The 19,961-nt window shown below is 41.9% G+C and overlaps 1 protein-coding gene across 1 annotated transcript in view; it reads right to left on the reverse strand.

Moving 5' to 3' along the window:
* The window catches only part of ldah (lipid droplet associated hydrolase), a 291,233-nt gene that overhangs the window by 26,367 nt on the left and 244,905 nt on the right, over positions 1–19,961 (reverse strand). Inside the window, exons 5-6 of the mRNA XM_043676835.1 lie at positions 10,306–10,363; positions 10,123–10,227 (exon numbers count right to left, since the gene is read on the reverse strand). Of these exons, the coding sequence (XP_043532770.1) occupies positions 10,123–10,227; positions 10,306–10,363 (163 nt within the window). The remainder of the gene's footprint in view (positions 1–10,122; positions 10,228–10,305; positions 10,364–19,961) is intronic.

Raw genomic sequence — 19,961 nt, forward strand, 5'->3', positions numbered from 1 at the left:
ACCCACAGCAATGTACTTGACTCTCAACTGCCCATAGGCAATTAAGGATAGGCAATAAATGCTGGCCTAGCCAGAGACCCCCAGATCCCGTGAATGATTAAAAAGGTGCAATAGACTACTATTGTTCTCAAAAAGTTTGCCAGTACATCCTGAAGGATGTCTACACACTTACATCTGATCTTCAGTGTCCAGGTAGCTTGCCTGAGTCCAATCTTGTGCTCATTTGGCTTCTTTTGTGACTTTTCTGCACATTAGGCATAGGGCCACTCCAAGGTATCATCAGCCATGTCTTTAAGACACAGCCCTTATCTGTCATGAAGAATCTATTGCCTCTATAGAGTGGTGTGTATGGAATGGGCTGCGAGAGAAAGTGGTTGAGGCAGGCACAATAGCAATATTTAAAAAAACATTTGGATGGGGTGGGTTTAGAGGGATATGGACCAAATGTAGGCAATTGGAACTAGCTGAGTGGGCACCATGGTCAACATGGACCAGTTTGGGCTGAAGGACCTGGTTCCACGCTATATTATTCTATGACCTGCCTGAGGTAGTGGTGCCTGGTAGTGCTGAGGAAGTTGATGGCCTGCCTTTATATGGTGGTTTGTGCAAGCAGGAGCCCTGTGTTCATCCACTCTGACCTATGCAGGTGGCTGTAGAAAAGGCTGCTGCTTTCCTTTCAGGATCTGCTCCTTTTATTTCTCATTGGACTTCCAAAGTAAAGCTGCAAAAACTGCTCCTACACTGCTGTGAAAGCTGTCAGATGGGAAATGAAGATTAAAAGTCAAAAAGCTCTGAGGTATCTTCAAAGCTGTGCAAGTACACTCAGCAGGGGGAAAGAAGCAGGTGCCAGATCTCAATACTTAAAGCATTGCTTGCCTGACATTTGTCCAGCCCTGTAAAATGTCCCTGTCCTCTCGCTCTTTGCTTGGCCTAGCCGATACCAGGAAGTGCACAGAGTTAAAATCTGAGTCCTGAGGTTAAAACCACAGTAAATGAGCATGTGAGATATTCAAATCACATATTTGCCTGTCTGGTGGTGCTGAAGAACATCTTTGGTTGAAGACAGAAGCTGACAGATTCCTGACTGCCCTGGGACATGCTGGCAACTTTAGCTGCTTTACTTTGCTGAATGAACAGAAACCCACCATGGCAATTGCGGGTTCACCCTGTAAGTATCTGAATGAACCTTTTTTTTGGCAGTCCATGGGGTGGGTGAATTTTCTCTGGCTCTCTACAGTATCAGTGCTGTAACTTCACTCGATGTCATATCAATGGAGCTGGTGGAGTACTGAGGAAATTCAGCCGCATATGTGTCATCACAAAACAGTCAATCACATTCTGTACTGTAGCCAAAAATGGCCAAATTTCTTTTATAGATAGAACCATAGAAGTGATACAACACAGAAGGTGGCCATTTAGCCCATCTTGTCTATGATGACTCAATGACACCTAGATACCCTACTTGCACACAACCCATAGCCCTGCAGCTTACAGCATTTACACTGACGATCCAGGTCCTTTTTAAAAGAGTTTAGGGTCTCTGCCTCCACCACCAACTAAGGCAATGAATTCGAGACACCCACCACTCTCTGCGAAAAAAGGCTTTTTCCTCATGTCCCTTCTAATCCTTCTGCCACTTTGCTTGAATCTATGACCCCTGGTTCTTGAACTCTGCCAAGGGAACCAGGTTCCTCCTGTCTGCTCTATTGCCACCCTCACAATCTGGTATATCACCATCGCGTCATACCTCAGACTTCTCTGCTCCAGGACAAACAACCCCAACCTCTCCATTCTCTCCTCAATTCTCCAGTCCTGACAGATGTCATTATGAAGGCAATCTACAACCTTCTAGATCCCTTCTTCCTCAACGCCATCACTTTTTCAGCAAGAGGAAGCTGTTTTAACATCTACAATTCAATGCTGAAGCTTAATGGTCTGGACAACATTTCACTCAAACTTAACGATTTAATGATTATGTTTTAGAACCAAAGCTGACGGGGAGGACAGAAATACATATTTGGATTAGTTAAAGGTTGCTCATTTAAGAATGAGGAATTAGAATAATTTCTCTAAGCCTGTTGGTTAGACTTAAAAAAACATCATTTTACAGATCAGAAAAACAAATGTTTGGAAAGCTGGAATCAGTATTTCGATGCTCAAAAGGTTTTACGTACAGCAATTAGGTAGTTTGGATAAAATTGACTCTTTGTTCAGTTTTCAAACTCCTATCAGACCCTAAACAGTTGAATTGGTGTGTGGCAAGATAATTCACAGTATCTTATACAGCATTCCATGCAACTAACTAGCCACAGATGAGAGATAAGAATCAAAGAGCCAGCGCAAAGGAATGAGATTGATTGCAAGGTCCACAGCCCAGACAGGCATTCCTTCTGCGGTTTTGTGATCACTGCACCTGCACTGAGGAAGCATATTAAAGTCGGTGTCAGGACACCAGGTCATCTGGTCTCTAAAAAGCTTTTAACAAGGAAAGTGCTATCAAAACTCTGCAGTTTCAGCGGATGATGCGCTGACAGCTTCAAGTGGTGTTCTGGGGGCTGGGATTTCTCCTTCACTCTCTGTCGCTCAGAATTCAAAATTTCTGCCGCAAAACTCTCAAATGTGTTCTTGTCACAGATTTAATAGTTTTTAGACCAGACAAGTGAAAATCGAGAGAACAGTGATCAGGAAGGAAAGTAATTTACACTATTCACAGTATCTTTTACACAGTGAGGATACCTGGTAACACACAGTGCAGACTCCAGGCCCGAGGGTGAAGCCGAGCACGGACTCGTCTGCTTTATTTTTTTTCTTTCTCTGCTTTATAAGGACTGTAATGCTTAACGTTTTAATTTTACTTCTTTATCATTCTAATTTAAACCTAAGATGGCACCATAAGTGGCAACTTTGTACACTTTTCACATGTTTTTCTGTACTTGAGTACCTGTGACAATAAAACCTAATTCTAAATCATTAGTTTACAATGAAGTATCCACTTGGCCAGAGTTAAAAATCACACAGGTTTAATTGGAAGCACTGGCTTTCGGAGCGCTGCTCCTTCATCAGGTGGTTGTGATAAAGGAGCGGCGCTCCAAAAGCTAGTGCTTCCAGTTAAACCTGTTGGACTATAACCTGGTGTTGTGTGATTTTTAACTTTGTATACCGCAGTTCAACACCGGCAGCTCCAAATCATGACGCTTGGCCCGAAGCAGCCTTTTTGTCTCAGAGTGTGAAGGTCAGGGGTTGGATTCTATTCCTGGGGAATTGAAGACACCGATGTATACTACTGCTGGAGTGCTGCACTGTCAGGGGAACGGGTTTCTGGATAATTGACTAAACTGAAGCTATTCAGGTGTTATTTGAAGAACAGCAGGGGGCTCATTTGGCATACTGGCTAATATGACACCTTCAAAAATAACTGGCTGTTATCAGGTTTCTGATTTCAGCCATTTGGAAACTGGCTGTCACGTTAATCTCAAAACCAACAAAGATTTAATTACACCACAAAAGCAATTCCTTGCCTGTGAATTATATTTCCCAAGATGATGCTATATAAATACAAGTTTATTTTACCAAAAATAAATTATTGGGTAACATTAGTCATGTAATTCATAAATTCTAGATTCCATGTTCATTTTCAGTTTTTACTATATTTTATAAATCTCAAAATCTAACTGTCAATCCAGTTTATACCACCCTTAGGGAATTTCTGCAGCAAATATCCGAATTGCTGTTGCCGTATAACACCGGAATATTTTTATTCATGGTTGTCTCCAGGACGAAATGCTATATTCACTATAGTAAAAGATAGTAGTTTATGATACAGGACAGTGATATGGACCATTACCCTAGTTGCTCTGTCAGTTTTGATTAATGTTCTAATTTCTCCAGAAACAAGCATCACCCACAGCATCCTGCCCCTCACATTTTACATTTCTGTCCTAGATTTGCTATAGTCTTCCAGCAAAGTCCAAAACAAGCTGGAGGAACAACAACTTATTGCCTACTTTGGCACTTCAAAGCTTTTTAGACACAACGTTCAGTTCAGCAACTTCAAAACATGAAGTTCATCCTCCACCATGTTTTAACTGTGTCCCACTGCCAGGGTTTTCAGTACAGCCAACCTACATTTTGCTAACACTAACTTTCTCATTTCTCTATAACCAATGCCACTCCCTTTGATTTTCTCCTGTGATACTTGGCCTTTGCCATCCAACTTTCCCTTTGTTCTAATTATCCTTTCTCACCTATTTCTAGCGATTAAAAACCCATCACTTTCCCGACATCTATCTTAGTTCCAAGGAAGAGTCACATTGGACTCAAAACATGAATTCTCTTTCTTTCTCCACAAGTGCTGCCAGACCTGCTGAGCTTTTCCAGCATGATTTATTTTTTATTTGTGACACTGGAAAGCAGTCTATCAAACTGTTATACGTGGGGAGTCACTGTCACCGGTGAATTCGGCAGATTGGTAATGAATGTCACATTAGGAGTTCACTTTGCATCAAAACCCTTTATTTACTGTGTTGTTGTGATCCAAACAGGTAATATTATGACTGAAGTCTATGATGGAGTGTATCATTTTTCACTATTTGTGCTGATGCTTTTCCATTATGTACATCAGGTGCTGTATCAGAGGGTTTTAGCAAATTCAAAATTCCTGTACTTGCAATTATTTTTACTTGTGTTTATTTATACCACTAATCGAGATTTCATCTTAACAAAGACCATTCACTTCACTGGCACTCTCTCTATAATCATGGGGTGCTCAGGCTAAAAAGCAGAACAATTATCCTATCACAAATAATAATTCTCACTAGAAGCTATAATATAATTTAATGCTTTAATTAATGAATTAATTCTGAAGATAAGCTACTTCCTTTTCTTGGTTTATGTTTTGCTTACGTCAAACATCTATTTGAGTGCAAGAGAACAATTTCAATGCTCCTCAATAAAACTGAAAGAATTGCGGATGCTTAATTCAGAAACAAAAACAGAAATTGCTGGAAACACGCAGCTGGTCTGGTAGCACTGTTGGAGAGAAATCAGAGTTAATGTTTCAGGTCGAGTGATCCTTCCTCAGAATTGGAGAACTATCTCCAGTTCTCTCCAACAATGCTGCCAGACCTGCCGAGTTTTACCAGCAATTTCTGTATTTGTTGTCAATGCTCCTCAAGCCAGCTCCTGTGAGGTATCTGAGAGACTCTAAGGACGTCTTTCCATATCCTTCCTCTTCCCCACATAAGGAGCTATCTGGTTTACATTTGATTCTCCACAACAGAGCAGTTGGAATAAGGAAGGAGACATCCTGTTTGCCTTGTGCCACATGTGTATGATGAGGCCAAACAATGGCACAGAAGGAAAGGAAGCAAAACCTGGACTCTGATTCCACTGCCTCATGGGACATTCATATGTGTCCAATGACCTGCAGATCAGGAACTGGCCTTTTCTATCACATGAAGACCCACAGCAGAAAAATGCAATCCTGAATGGACATTACCCTGAAAATCGAGGGATAGTGATTCTTGAATGATTCAATATTTTATGGCCATCCATCATATTTGCATCAATTTCTCACTGTCTACTCTTTCAATGGTTTTGCTGCATCTATTGGCTACTAGTCACCCGACTGACCATGCCCCATGTGAGTGTGGGGCCACTGATCTGTGATTCAACTGAGCTCTAGCCTGCCCTCACCAGTAGTAGGCAAACTTCAGTAGACCGACTAAAGCTTTTCCAGCAATTTCTGATTTTGTTTCTGATTTCCAGTATCCGCAGTTCTTTGGTGTATTTTTTTTGGCTAGATAGTATGCAAGAAGTGGATGGCTCCTCATCATCAATCCAAGGCAAATGAACCATAGGGATGCAGGACCACTATAATGTACCAGTGGAACTAGAGACACTTTTAGATTTAACTTTGTTTTTAGATTTCTGTTCTTTCCGTCTTGAGAAAGGAACTGCACTAAGTGCTGCTCATCCAGTTTTACATGCTTGTTAAAAACCCACTGAAACTGAACCAGAGATTGCCCAGGAGCAGAAAATTACAACACCAGTGTATCCAGTGAATTTTATCTGGCAACATCATTTTGAGAAGGTCCTGTACATCAATGTATTTATGACGTGAGGCTATTTTGCAGCATGACCGAATGTATTCATGTACTCAACTCGCATGTTTCGAGGTCTGGGGGAAAAGACGCAGAGGCAATATTGCAAATTTAATGAATGAAAAGATAGGTTGCTGCACACAGTAAGAGATCAGATCATTTACAGCAGGGAGTGCTGTCACATGCATTGGCCTTTCCCTCCTCCTGGTAATATAAACCTCTTTGACTCAGGATATCTTACATGAAACCTACCTGCTTGGCAAGGGTCACTTCTGCCACTGGTTTTATTGACTGTGTCATTAAGAAAGCTTTTAACAATTTATCACCCAATTCCTATTGACACTAATATGTTCAACTAGGCAGACAAAGAGTTAAAAAGGTCCAAGATGTAAGAACTAGGAAGTCAGAGTGCCAGGAAGCTCTTCCTGTGTTCGTTCAGCAGTAATGGGTAAGAAGCTAAAATAGTGACATTCACTTTATCTTTTTAAGGACAGTCAGCCAGCAAGTTAACAGATTAACTTAATGGAGCACTCTATTGAGCAAACTGCCTGAAATGGAAAAAGCTAAAAACCATGATAAGATAATTTCAGTGTACAAAAGCTAGTCTTCAAACACACTGTGATTCTGTCACTTGACAACAGGATTAAGTTATCCTCATTTTGAGATTAGAATCTGTTGGATCTTTCTCCCCAGTGAAAATTCTACTGCAGAAACAAGGCCAGGGATGGTGGCAAGCAGAGGTAACTGATGAATCATTTCAATGTTAAAATTATCTATTAAAAACTGTTTTGCTGTTTAATCAGACAACATTAATGCGAAGTATGATAAAAGCAGTCTTCCATCTTGTAAGACAATGTTTTGTACTGTAGTGGTCAACTCAATGTTAAACATTTCCCACTGTACCTCACGTTCCCACCCCATGGCAATTTCTGTCTCATTTGCTGCAAACAAAGTCAGCAGACAGAGAAGATGCACAACTCTTTGGCTTACGAGTCCACACCGACCCGCCGAACAGCATCCCACCCAGACCCACACCCCCTACCCTATTCCTGTAACCCTTTATTTCATATGGCTAACCCACCTTGCCTGCACATCCCTGGACACTATGGGGTATTTAGCATGGCCAATCCATCAAACCTGCACATCTTTGGATTATGGGAGGAAACCCACGCAGACTCTGGGAGAATATGCAAACTCCACACAGACAGTCACCCGAGGCGGGAATTGAATTGGCACAGTGCTAACTAGTCAGCCACTGTGCCACCCTAATCTAGACCCCTCCAGATTTAGCAATTAAATTTAAATCCATGGGTGAGATCTAAATTACGAGAACAGTGACAATATCATGTCTTTGTGGAGTTTGCACATTCTCCCTGTGACTGTGTGGGTTTCCTCCCACAATCCAAAGATGTGCAGGTTAGGTAAATTAGAGTCATAGAGATGTACAGCATGGAAACAGACCCTTCAGTCCTACCCGTCCATGCCGACCAGATATCCCAACCCAATCTAGTCCCACCTGCCAGCACCTGGCCCACATCCCTCCAAACCCTCCCTATTCATATATCCATCCAAATGCCTCTTAAATGTTGCAATTGTACCAGCATCCACCACTTTCTCTGGCAGCTCATTCCATACACGTACCACCATCTGTGTCAAAAAGTTGCCCTGTAGGTCTCTTTTATATTTTTCCCCTCTCAACCTAAACCTATGCCCTCTAGTTCTGGACTCTCCGACCCCAGGGAAAAGACTTTGCCTATTTACCCTATCCATGCCCCTCATAATTTTATAAACCTCTATAAGGTCACCCCTCAATCTCTGACGCTCAAGGGAAAACAGCCCCAGCCTGTTCAGCCTCTCCCTATAGCTCAAATCCTCCAACCCTGGCAACATGCTTGTAAATCTTTTCTGAACATAATTGGCCACGCTAAATTGCCCACAGAGCTCAGGGATGCATTAGTCAGGGGTAAATGTAGGGTAGGGCAATGGCACTGGATGCTGAAAATGTGTTGCTGGAAAAGCGCAGCAGGTCAGGCAGCATCCAAGGAGCAGGAAAATTGACGTTTCGGGCATGAGCCCTTCTTCAGTTCCTGAAGAAGGGCTCATGCCCGAAATGTCGATTCTCCTGCTCCTTGGATGCTGCCTGACCTGCTGCGCTTTTCCAGCAACACATTTTCAGCTCTGATCTCCAGCATCTGCAGTCCTCACTTTCTCCTCCGATGAGACTGGATGGGTTACTCTTTGGAGGGTAGGTGTGGATTTGTTGGGCCAAATGGCCTGTTTCCACGCTGTAGGGATTCTAACATTATGCCACCTCCTCAACTAGGATGATTGATGTTGGAAAAATAAAAATCTCTTATCAAAGGAGTAGAATTGGAGCTTCAGCTCTGTTTGCAACCTTAACAGATATTGAGCTCATCCTTTTGCTGATTGAAGTTTTTGTTGCCTCTAGACTAGACTACTGCAATGCTATCCTAACCATCTCTATTCGCCATAAGCTCATCCGAAACTCTGTTGCTGACATTGATTCTCTGTTTCCTGCCATTTATATGATTTGAAATCATGATGGAGGCAGTATCAAGTGTCCAGAATTCAGGTAACAACCATGAGGGGGGTTGAGGCGAAATCTAAGAGGGACTTTGGGAAACCTCCATCTGATATAGTCCACAATGGAGACCAGGAAGGCTATGTGCAATTCCCTGCAGAGCCAGAAAAAAGGCAAGGACAGTGAGGAATTTCTGGAGGAGGTGAAGCCCTGATCTGCAGGAGATATGCTCTAAGTAAGACAAGGTAGAAAATCTACAGCACATGATACATTTACAAAACCAACCAGGAAGTTAGCTATCGCCTTGATGAATAAGCTTTAGCATCAGCACCCCTTCTGAAGTGGTTACCAGCATGAGCAGTGTCTTTTTTTAATCCCCTGTATTTTGTTACTTTTGTTTCTGGTGAAACATTTCTGGTGAAAGAAATGGCAACAACTATTAAAGTAGTTTTGAGTTACTCAGCTTGATTGTACAACACTGTCCAATTGATACACATGGTGTTTGGGTCAGGCCAGATGGAGCTCAGGGTCTCTTCCAATCCTGCACATTCCTTTGCGCAACAAGCATCCTGGGTTTATTGCTGTATCTCTTCTAATGTTAATCCAATTCCATCATATTGTCAAGCTTAATGCCCTGGAGTATAAGCACACATCAGTCTTACTTTAATTATATGGTGATTCATTGCAGATGACCCCTTTCTCAAGAGAAATAATTGGGTCCAGGATCAGATTTTGGGACTGATACGGAGCATATGTATCAGATAACAGGATGAACATTTCCAGCTCAAATTAATATGAGGCGTCTAAGGTAGTCAATGCATTATTCTGCAAAATACTATGGGTTTTCAAGAGTCTGCTCCAGACATTAATTATGGGTGAAAACAGGGCCATCCACCAAGACCAGTTCTGTAGGTTTATTATCAATTCCAATTAGATTGGATAAAGCCACCTAATTTGTTTCAATACACATTATGTGGTTGAGTCTAAAAAAGTCCAGAAGTTCACATGGACTTTCTCAGCATTACAATACACTCACTCATCACTTGGTAATATTAAGTGTTTACAATCTTGAGCTGTGTCGTTTTACCCTTAAAGTCATGGCAATTTAGCATTTAAAAAAAAAAGTCTGAAGTTGGCCAGTCCATTCAAAGGGATGCCTTTGGCTTGTCAAGACAGGAAAGGGCTTTCCAGCAGTTATTTATTAATGATTTCTGCAGCCTCTTGACAAATTGTCCAAAAAGTATGCTAATCTACACTTAGTAACAACAGCTAAGAAACATATAAACAAGACCTAATTTTACATCTTTGGCAAAACTTTACACATGCAGTTACCTTACTTAGCTTTAGAAATCTTTATATTGTATTGCAATATATGGCTTTTGCAACGCAGACAGAAAAATAATGCTTTTGAGAGCAGATTATCACGTCATAAAAATGTGGGATATTTCTATAGTAAAGAAAATAAGGACATCAACTCACCTGCACAATCCACATTGAAGAGGTTAAGAGAGGCAGAGACAGTAGTTTCATCCAGGGACTGTAGACTCTGCAGCGCCCACCTCACCAACGAGGCCTTGACGCTTTCTGGCAGAAAAGAAAGGAAGTAGATTGGAACATACAGCAGGAAGCGAAGTTTGCAAAGTACTGGTGTCATAAGCTTGCCTTGTGGTGACTCGGCCATGCGTTCAATTGTTGGAAAAAGTAATACTGCTTTCAGAACCTGTGGAACCAGTGAGAGAAAACTCCAATGAGTAAAGCCTCTGGCACCATATCAAAGCGTGGAAATAATGTCCTTGTTTTCCTCTACCTTTGAAATGAAGTGAGGTTTGTCAGGTACATTAATAACCTTTGCAGATAATTACAGGCTGCCTGAAATACCTCAACTGGCCCAACTAATAGCCTGGAAACATTGAAAGCTGATGTCAAATTCAAAAGAGGAATGGTTCATAACTTACTAATTGAGAGTATATTGTATTGTCACTAAAGACAGTGTGTAGAGACTCAGGATCAGGCTTTTCCATCTTTGATGTAAACTTTAACAACATGGTGACCATCCAGTTGGAGAATAACAGACATGAGCGATGTTCGCTTAACCAATGAGGAACACGATTTATGCTTCACGATAACATTCATTATTCAATTAAATAATGTTGGCCAAATATTTAACCTTGCTTTTCAGTTTTTGTTCCCATTCAGTGGCACAGAATGATCACCTTGACACACAAATCTTCAAATAAACAACTCATTGTAGCGTATGGTTTTGGAAAATGTTTGTCATGCTTCTTTCTTTAGAATCTAAAAGGAAAGGGAATACAACTCCACAACTATAAAAGTGCTGGAGAAAGTAGACTATGGTCAATAGCTCTAATATCAATCCATTTGCCTAATATTTCTTGAAAATAATCTGTGTAGCATTATCCCTTCCTTTATTTCCAGGGAGTAACAATAACCTTGAAAGAATACAGTTTCCCCAGCATATTCTTTCCCAAACATTTTCCCACTGTGGCTTAGCTTGAAGGTTTGAAGATTGTTGTGACCTCTCAGTGAGAACTGTGAGAGCAGGAGCTGGGCCAGTGGTAGTGACCGGAAACCTGTCAGAGGTGACAGACAGGAGAGAAGGGCTGTGAGAGGAGGTGATGGAGGAGAAAGTAGGACTGTGAGAGGAGATAATGGAGAAGAGAGGAGGATTGTGAGAGGAGGTGATAGAGGAGAGAAGCATTGAGAGAGGTGGTGATGGAGGAGAGAAGGATTGTGGGAGGAGATAACGGAGGAGAGAAAGATTAAGAGGGGAGGTAAAGGAGGAGAGAAGGATTTTGAGAGGAGATGACAGAGAAGAGAAGGATTGTGAGAAGACGTGAGGGAGGAAAGAAGGATTGTGAGAGAAGGTGACGGAGGAGAGAATGTCTGATTCTCATCCAACTCATCCATGCTGACCAGATATCCTAAATTAATCTAATCCCATTTACCAGCACTTGTTCCATATCCTTTTAAACACTTCTTATTCATTTACAACTCATTCATTCATCCAGATGACTTTAAATGTTGTAATTGCACTAGCCTCCACCACCTCCTCTGGCAGCTCATTCCATATACACACCATTTCCAATGTGAAAATGTTGACCCATAGGTCCCTTTTATACCTTTCCCCTCTCACCTTAAACCGATGCCCTCTAGTTTTGGACTCCCCCACCCCAGGGTAAAGATCTTGTCTATTTACCCTATCCATGCTCCTCTATAAGGTCACCCCTTAGCCTCCAACACTCTAGGGAAGATAGCCCAGCCTGATTAGATTAGATTAGATTACATTACAGTGTGGAAACCGGCCCTTTGGCCCAACAAGTCCACACCGACCCGCCGAAGCGCAACCCACCCATACCCCTACATTTACCCCTTACCTAACACTACGGGCAATTTAGCATGGCCAATTCACCTGACCTGCACATCTTTGGACTGTGGGAGGAAACCGGAGCACCCGGAGGAAACCCTCGCAGACACGGGGAGAACGTGCAAACTTCACGCAGTCAGTCGCCTGAGGCGGGAATTGAACCCGGGTCTCTGGCACTGTGAGGCAGCAGTGCTAACCACTGTGCCACCGTGCCGCCTATTCAGCCTCTCCCTATAGCTCAAACCCTCCAACTCTTGCAACAACCTTGCAAATCTTTTCTGAACCCTTTCAAGTTTCACAATATCCTTCCTATAGCAGGAAACCGGAATTGCATGAAGTATTCCAATAATGACTTAACCAATATCCTGTACAGCCGCAACATGACCTCTCAACTCATATACACAATGCACTGACCATTAAAGGCAAGCGTACCAAACACCTTCTTCACTATCCTATCTACCTGCAACTCCACTTTCAAGGAGCTATGAACCTGCACTCCAAGGTTTCTTTGTTCAATAGTGTTTCTTTGTTCAATTTTATCTTATATGATACAAAAATGACTGTGTATAAGAAGAAACACTTTTCCCACCATGGCCATCGTCATCAACAATGGGGACTACAATAAAAACCTGAAAAATTTGACGACTGAAAGAAACACAAGTGACAATTTTACAGACTCATTAAAATAAACTTTTCAATTTATTACATTTCTATCAGGTACATCTTTAAGCCGCATTCAAGAAACAGATCAACTGACTGATTTTAAAAGGTCTGCAAACTGTGAGAATCCATTTCATTAAACTGAATAATCTACTAATCAAATGCAGTATTTGCTTATGATAAATATCTGATGTAGTTTGTTGTACTTATTTAAAAAAAACTCATTGTGCTGGCACACTAAGCTATTAAATGTCAGTTAGAATCTTCTACATTTTTCAAAGATAACATAATGATATACTTAATGGTGAACTGTGGTTCAATTTGACAGAATGCCACATTCATCAAAATTTCTTTCCGTCTGTTCATAGAGTCCTGCAATCAGCATTATTGAGGTCAAGGCATTTTACTTAATCAACAGCACTATGCATCATTTTAGGCGGTGAACTAAACAGGATCGCGTAATGTTTTGCTCTTTTCCTTTCCCCTGGCTTTAACATGAACTTGGTTGAAGTAACCAGGACCACTTTTGGACGCAATTTTACTACACGTCCTCGTTTGCATAAAGCCATCAAATAACATAATGTCGAACCTTTAAAATCCAGCCAGCTGAACACAAATATTTTAGGTAAAGTATGCCCATTTGGCTTTATTTGAGAACAAGAACATGTAAAATAAATGAGGTGAATTAAGTGTTTAAGGCAGTGGAAGCTATTCACTTCAATGAAGCAGTCAGATTTTCAGAACAATAATGTCCTTGGCAGGAGGAAAACACTTGATCTCTTGGAGGCCACAGAATGTTCTACATTGGGTTGCTGTTGAGCTTTGTTACATGGAACAACAATTCTATTAGAAAATTGCTCAATCCTGGCATTCACAACTCTCTTATGGAGCTGGTTCTCTGAGGATGACAGTTATTTCCATGGCTGTTTCAGCATTAAAGGCTATATAATAAGAAATGGGTGATCCTCAGCAGTTTGAAAGAGGGCAAAATTGTAAAGAGGTGACAGCCAATAGCCATATCTTATACTGACAGGTTTCCTTCCTAAACATCCAGCCAAAAAAGCTTTATACTTAAGATGGCCCATCGTGTACATTATGTACTTTTCACTGTACTCCTGTACTTGAGTACATGTGACAATAAAGTCTCGATCTAAAAGAAACAACCTTTCTGAACACAAGGTGAATGTAAAAGCAGTGAAGAGCAATTAAACAGACTCATGTGAATGTAAGTTATTTGACAATCATGGAATTCATAGTAATCGATGAATTTTAAATAGCTCCTTCAAGTACAATATTGTAATTTACTCAACTAAACTCGCTTACATTGCTTAAGGCTGTAATGGAATGTGGGCAGCACCTTTTCACTAATCAGTTTACATTCATCATCATGCAGCTGCTTTGTGGAATTATTCCTTGTCTTCTAATTTAACCAAACTGATATACTTTAATATGAAAGACCCAAAGTCCTTTAAGTTAAACTGTTAATAATCCAGATTCGTAACAATTAGGTAACATGATTCATTATTATCCCATTGAGCTGCATGAAAGGGTATCCCCATCGAGGTATGTTCTACATGAAGTGTTTTACCCACTACTAGCACACATCAGAAATTAAGCTGTGCATTAAAATCTGCAATTTCACTCCCCGCTGAAGCCATGTAAATAGAAAGTCTCTCTTGATATTGCATCAGCACAATAGTCACAATATGTCATTTCACCAACCAGTTTACACTTTCATATTACTTTATCTTAAGTTTTCACATTCATTTTTAAAATTTGCTTGAGTTTCACTTGGTTGAAATTTATCTTTCACTCCTGGATAATCCATGGCAATCCTAATAGGTTAGCAAGCCTATGGTGACACTACATTTTTCTTGCCTTATTCTCTAACCAATGATGGAAGAAGTTATAAATAAATGCTGTGATTGTTCTTAACTTTCACACAACACCAGGTTATAGTCCAACAGATTTATTTGGAAGCACTAGCTCCGAAAGCTAGTCCTTTCAAATAAACCTGCTGGGCTATAACGTGGTGTCATGTGATTTTTAACTTTGTCCACCCCAGTCCAACACCAGCACCTCCAAATTATGTTCTTAACTTGTATCTTTACAGGTAGTAGAGAGCGGGAAGCAGTAATAGTTGTTATTGTTTGGATTAGGAAGAGGCTGGAGCAGACTGAAAGAGGTTCAGCAAAATCTATTTTAAAAAAGTACATGTAGTGCAAGTATTTATGGAAGAAATCTTGAACAGAATGCTCTCATTTTCTATTATTTTCAATGTCTGGAGTTGAATTGGATCCTTCAATTAATGCTGTTAATTTAACCTTTGTACAGAGCTCAAAACACAAGCAATACAAACCATATCAGTGCTGCACTTCTTTCAGAATTTACCAGCGGCATGGCGGGTTGAACTAATCAGTAGCTGAGACATTCTGATCCAGGTACAAGCCTGATTGCTGGGGTTGTACTGAGTTAGCTAACAGATAGGATCTGTTAGAATCAAAAAGCAGACCATTTCGTAGAATCGTGCTGCTGAAAGGAATGAATATTTTCAAAGGAGGGGAGGAAAGAAAACAATTCCAGCCATGATCTAAGTGAATGGCACAGCAAGCTCAAAACACTGAATGGCCTACTCCCTGTTTTATGCTCACTGAAGAAAACAGAAAATATAGAATCTTTAAGTACAATTTAAGCTTAAGCCATAACTTAAAAACGTAGCACAATATCAGTATTTCGATAATCTCTAGGAAGCACTTGAGAATCACTCTCAAAACTTCATGAGAATATAAACTAAACTTGGAATTTCACGGTTGGTAAGCTCATATAAAGTAAGATTGGGAATATCATGTAACTGTCTTACTTTGACTATTGTATATTCTTCCAAAACTATGGCACGGTGGCTCAGTGGTTAGCACTGGTGCCTCACAGCACCAGGGTCCCAGGTTCGATTCCAGCCTTGGGTGACTGTCTGTGTGGAATTTGCACATTCTCCCCCTGTCTGCTTGGGTTTCCTCTGGATGCTCCAGTTTCCTTTCACAGTCTAAAGATGTGCAGGTCAGGTGAATTGGCTATGCTAAATTGCCACCTAGTGTTAGGTGCATTAGTCAAACGGGACTGGGTGGATTCTCTTCGGAGGGTCGGTGTGGACTTGTTGGGCCGACGGGCCTGTTTCCACACTGTAGGGAATCTAATGTCATCTATGGGTGTACATCAATTTAAACCATGAAGATATATCACAGTTATGTTCAATTATCCCATGAAATACAACAATAATTTACAATTTGTTCTATCTTGATAAGTTAACAATTTACTCAGTGATTAGATTAGATTCCCTACAGTGTGGAAACAGGCCCTTTGGCCCAACAAATCCACACCGACCCTCTGAAGAGTAACCCACCCCCCTCTGATTAATGTCCTAACACAATGGACAATTTAGCATGGCCAATTCACCTGACCTGCACATCTTTGGAATGTGGGAGGAAACCAGAGCACCCAGAGGAAACCCACGCAGACACGGGGAGAATGAGCAAACTCCACACAGACAGTCGCCTGAGGCTGGAATTGAACCTGGGACCCTGGTGCTGTGAGGCAACAGTGCTGGTCCAGGGATATAAACGTTTAACACCTAATTTTCTTGCCAGTAGAGTAGGCAGCTAAACTAATGGCCTCAACGTTTAAAAACAAAAACAGAATTTGCTGAAAAAGCTCAGAAGGGAACTCTGATTTCTCTCCACAGATGCTGCCAGACCTGCTGAGCTTTTCCAGCAATTTCTGTTTTTGTTTAAAGCACCTGTAGTTCTTTCAGCTTCAATGTTTAACTTGATTTCATTTGATTTAGTATTGTCACATGTACCTAGGTACAATGAAAGTTTTTGTTTTGCATGCAGTAAAGGCAGTTCATACCCCATACAAAGATCATGGGGTGATAGAACAGAGCAAATGTAGCAATGTAGATAGAAGTAGCAGGGAATCTGAAGCAAGGTGATACATTTTGCTTTATTTTTTGATTGGAGTTTCTGCAGTAGCATCCAGAGTTTGAAGGCACCATTGTGTAGGGAGTGGCCACACAAACCTTACCCACTCTGTAGTCTGTGTCATGTTGTCCACTTACTCTGAAGGAGATTGAAGACTGATCGTTGTGATATTGGGATGAATACAATGGCCAGGATTTCCCACTTTGACGTTAAAGTACGTCAGTTCTGCGATAGCACGTGTTTCTTCAACGTGAATTGGCTTTAATGCACTTGAAGAATTTAGACCATTATCTGTAGAACGTGAATGTTCCTTACCCGTACTGGTTACAACACGATTCCGGCCCCATTAGTTTAAATGGCGTGATTGCTATTGTGTGGTTTTCTTATAAAGTGAGATCGCACGAGAACGGAACTATCGCGTAATGTCAGAACGAACTGTATGGTGCAATTCCGCTGGACAATTTGATATCCGCTAATGCCTCGGGTAGTAATCTGGCATTGACAGGGTCAATGCCAGAAGGAATTCCAAGGTGACCGCACCAGGAGGTCACCTCATCAGACACACCCAGCCTGGACATCACAGTGCAGTCCACTGGTCTGTACCAAAGGATTTGTAGGCAGTGCAGGGTAAAAGTTAATGATCCCCTGTACTCCACGAGCTAAGTGGCACCATCTTCTCTCTGGTACCTCACACTCTCAGGGACACTCAGTCTAACTCTGCCATGACAAAGTGTCAAACATCACACCATAATGTGCTCTCAAGTGCCCACACCCACTTCATCTTCTCAAAATACCAACTCTCCTTACTCTCCATGCTCCCACTTATTGGGAATGACTCATCACTTAACATCATCACATATACTTCCCTGCACCATCCTTATATTGAGCCAGTATAACCATGACCTGCCTTGACCCACCCACCTTGCTCCTTTTATATCCCGTGTCCCCTACCATACCCTTCTAGATCCTTCGTTACTATCTACAATTGTCCTCGTGACCATTCCCTCAGCCACTGCATACAATCAGGTCAATCCATAGACTCAAGTTACTTGGAGCCTTGACAATGGCATGGACTGACTCTGTTAAAAAAAGACCTGAAATATAAATAACCCAAAATGACTGCAGGCCATCCCTCAGACAGACTTAGTCGGACAGTCCTGACTGACCATGGACCATCCCAGCATTCAAATTGCAAGACAACCCTGACAGCGCAACCAGCAAGGCCTGACCTAATTTTATCTGACAGCCAGGTCTGCCTGGAGACCAATCCCCAGATTGCAGTGGTGTGGATTCCATTGATCAAGTACTTCCCTGTGTGCTGCTGCATCCCGTTGAACGGCAAGATTTGAGGGGCACAGTAACCGCTGAACTGGATTATCCTGACCATGAAGTGAAGTTGTCTGTGTGAGTGGGTTTGAGGCCTGAACGGTTTCACAGTCCTCCTACTGTAGCTCTGGTCTTCCTGAGAGCAAAATGTGCAGAGGATGGTGGTTATTGCACCTCAGCTTGTGCTGTCGAGCTAGGTGTATCCTCATGCCGAGGTGGTAAGCAGTGGTAAAGGGAACATCCAAGGGTCACTCCAAAGTAGGTGATATTGGATTGTGCTACAACTTTTTTTGCCACATCAGATAAAAGTTAGAGTGACATATGCCTTGTGAATTTGAAGGTGAAATGCAAAGACTATGACTGGGTTAGATTACAGCCCTTGCGGCCAAAGATATTCACCCAATTTTGATAGGTCCAAGTTTTGTGTAGCTTCTAAACTTTGGAAGAAGTTTTCCCCAGTTGTCAAGACAATATTGCTGTTGTGACTAAATTTTTGTGATGATGTGGTGGGCATGTTACTTAGGAAGATGTTAAAGAGTGTCAGAGCCAGATCATTACCCTTTGGGAGCCTGTCGTTGAATGCTCTTGAATTGTTGACATTGTGTCAAAGCAGCCACTAAGAACCCCAGTCAATGAAGCAAAACTGAAAATCAAAGGGACTATGACAATTCCTTTTTAGGCCAAGCAGTCTGAACATTGGACCCTGGACCATGGATCTGACAATTGAATGTTGAAGGTCTCTAAGGGGACAAATGTGACACCCTGGCAGAAGAGGCGGTACGAGGGAAATGTCCAGGAAACCCTATTCACTGTTGTGGGAGAAAAATCTGCTACTCTGTCCATCCACATCATGACCATATAAAATACACAGAGTCAGGTCTGCGAAACACAGACATGAAGCCTGCCAACACATACAGGACACACCCACAATTTCCCAGTCTTGGCCAAAGGCTAACATAGAAACCAGACATGGCCAAGCTACTCTCAGACCAGAGAATACACTTCCCAACAACCTTCACAGTAATGCTCCCAGCCCCAATTAGCATGGTGGTCCCAGTTACCTAAGGGCTGGCTCGTTTCCCATTGAAACCCATACCGCATACTGAGAGACCCAGGAAGACTTCACTCCCAAGAGGAACACAATGGACAGACCTAGATGCCAGGAGAAGGAACATTTACACATATTCCTGCGATACAATAAGGAAATACAATAAGAATCCTCTGGAAGACATTCTCACTTACTCACGGAGATGGCTGGAATCTCCTGTGTCAATTACAAATGAATTGCTACTGCCGGATGCTTGATTAATTTCCACCCAGTTTATTCTTGTTTCAATCCCTTTACAATTTTCCCCATTGTACTGTAACTGCTTTACAGTTATCCCCTTTGTGTTGTCCCTATAAAACCTGTCTGCACCCTCCGTTCAGGGGAAGAGCATTCTGGCCATCTGTGCAGAGAGTCAGTTCTGTGGCAGCTTGGTCAATTTCTCTTCCATGATATCGCTTGGTTTAATAAACAGCTTGTCAATTTCACCGCGATCCTTGTTTGTGGTCTCTGATTCATTGGGCTGAATTTCTCTGACAACGGTGGATCTTTGGGGAACACTTTTCCGAAGCCAACCTCAATAAGCAGCATGTGCGTGAAGTGAGTATCGAACTGACCTACAGAAACCTCAAGTTAATAGCAGGGATGGTGAGAAAGGGTTCAATTCCATGCTGGTATTCAGTAGAGCTTAGAAATGTGTTGCTGGAAAAGCGCAGCAGGTCAGGCAGCATCAAAGGAGAAGGAGAATCGACGTTTCGGGCATACACCCTTCTTCAGGAATGTGGAGGGTGTGCCAAGCAGGCTAAGATAAAAGGTAGGGAGGAGGGACTTGGGGGAGGGGCGTTGGGAATGCGATAGGTGGAAGGAAGTTAAGGTGAGGGTAATAGGCCGGAGAGGGAGTGGGGGCGGAGAGGTCGGGAAGAAGATT

The sequence above is a fragment of the Chiloscyllium plagiosum genome, chromosome 3 (assembly GCF_004010195.1).
Source record: "Chiloscyllium plagiosum isolate BGI_BamShark_2017 chromosome 3, ASM401019v2, whole genome shotgun sequence".
Taxonomy (NCBI): Eukaryota; Metazoa; Chordata; class Chondrichthyes; order Orectolobiformes; family Hemiscylliidae; genus Chiloscyllium; species Chiloscyllium plagiosum.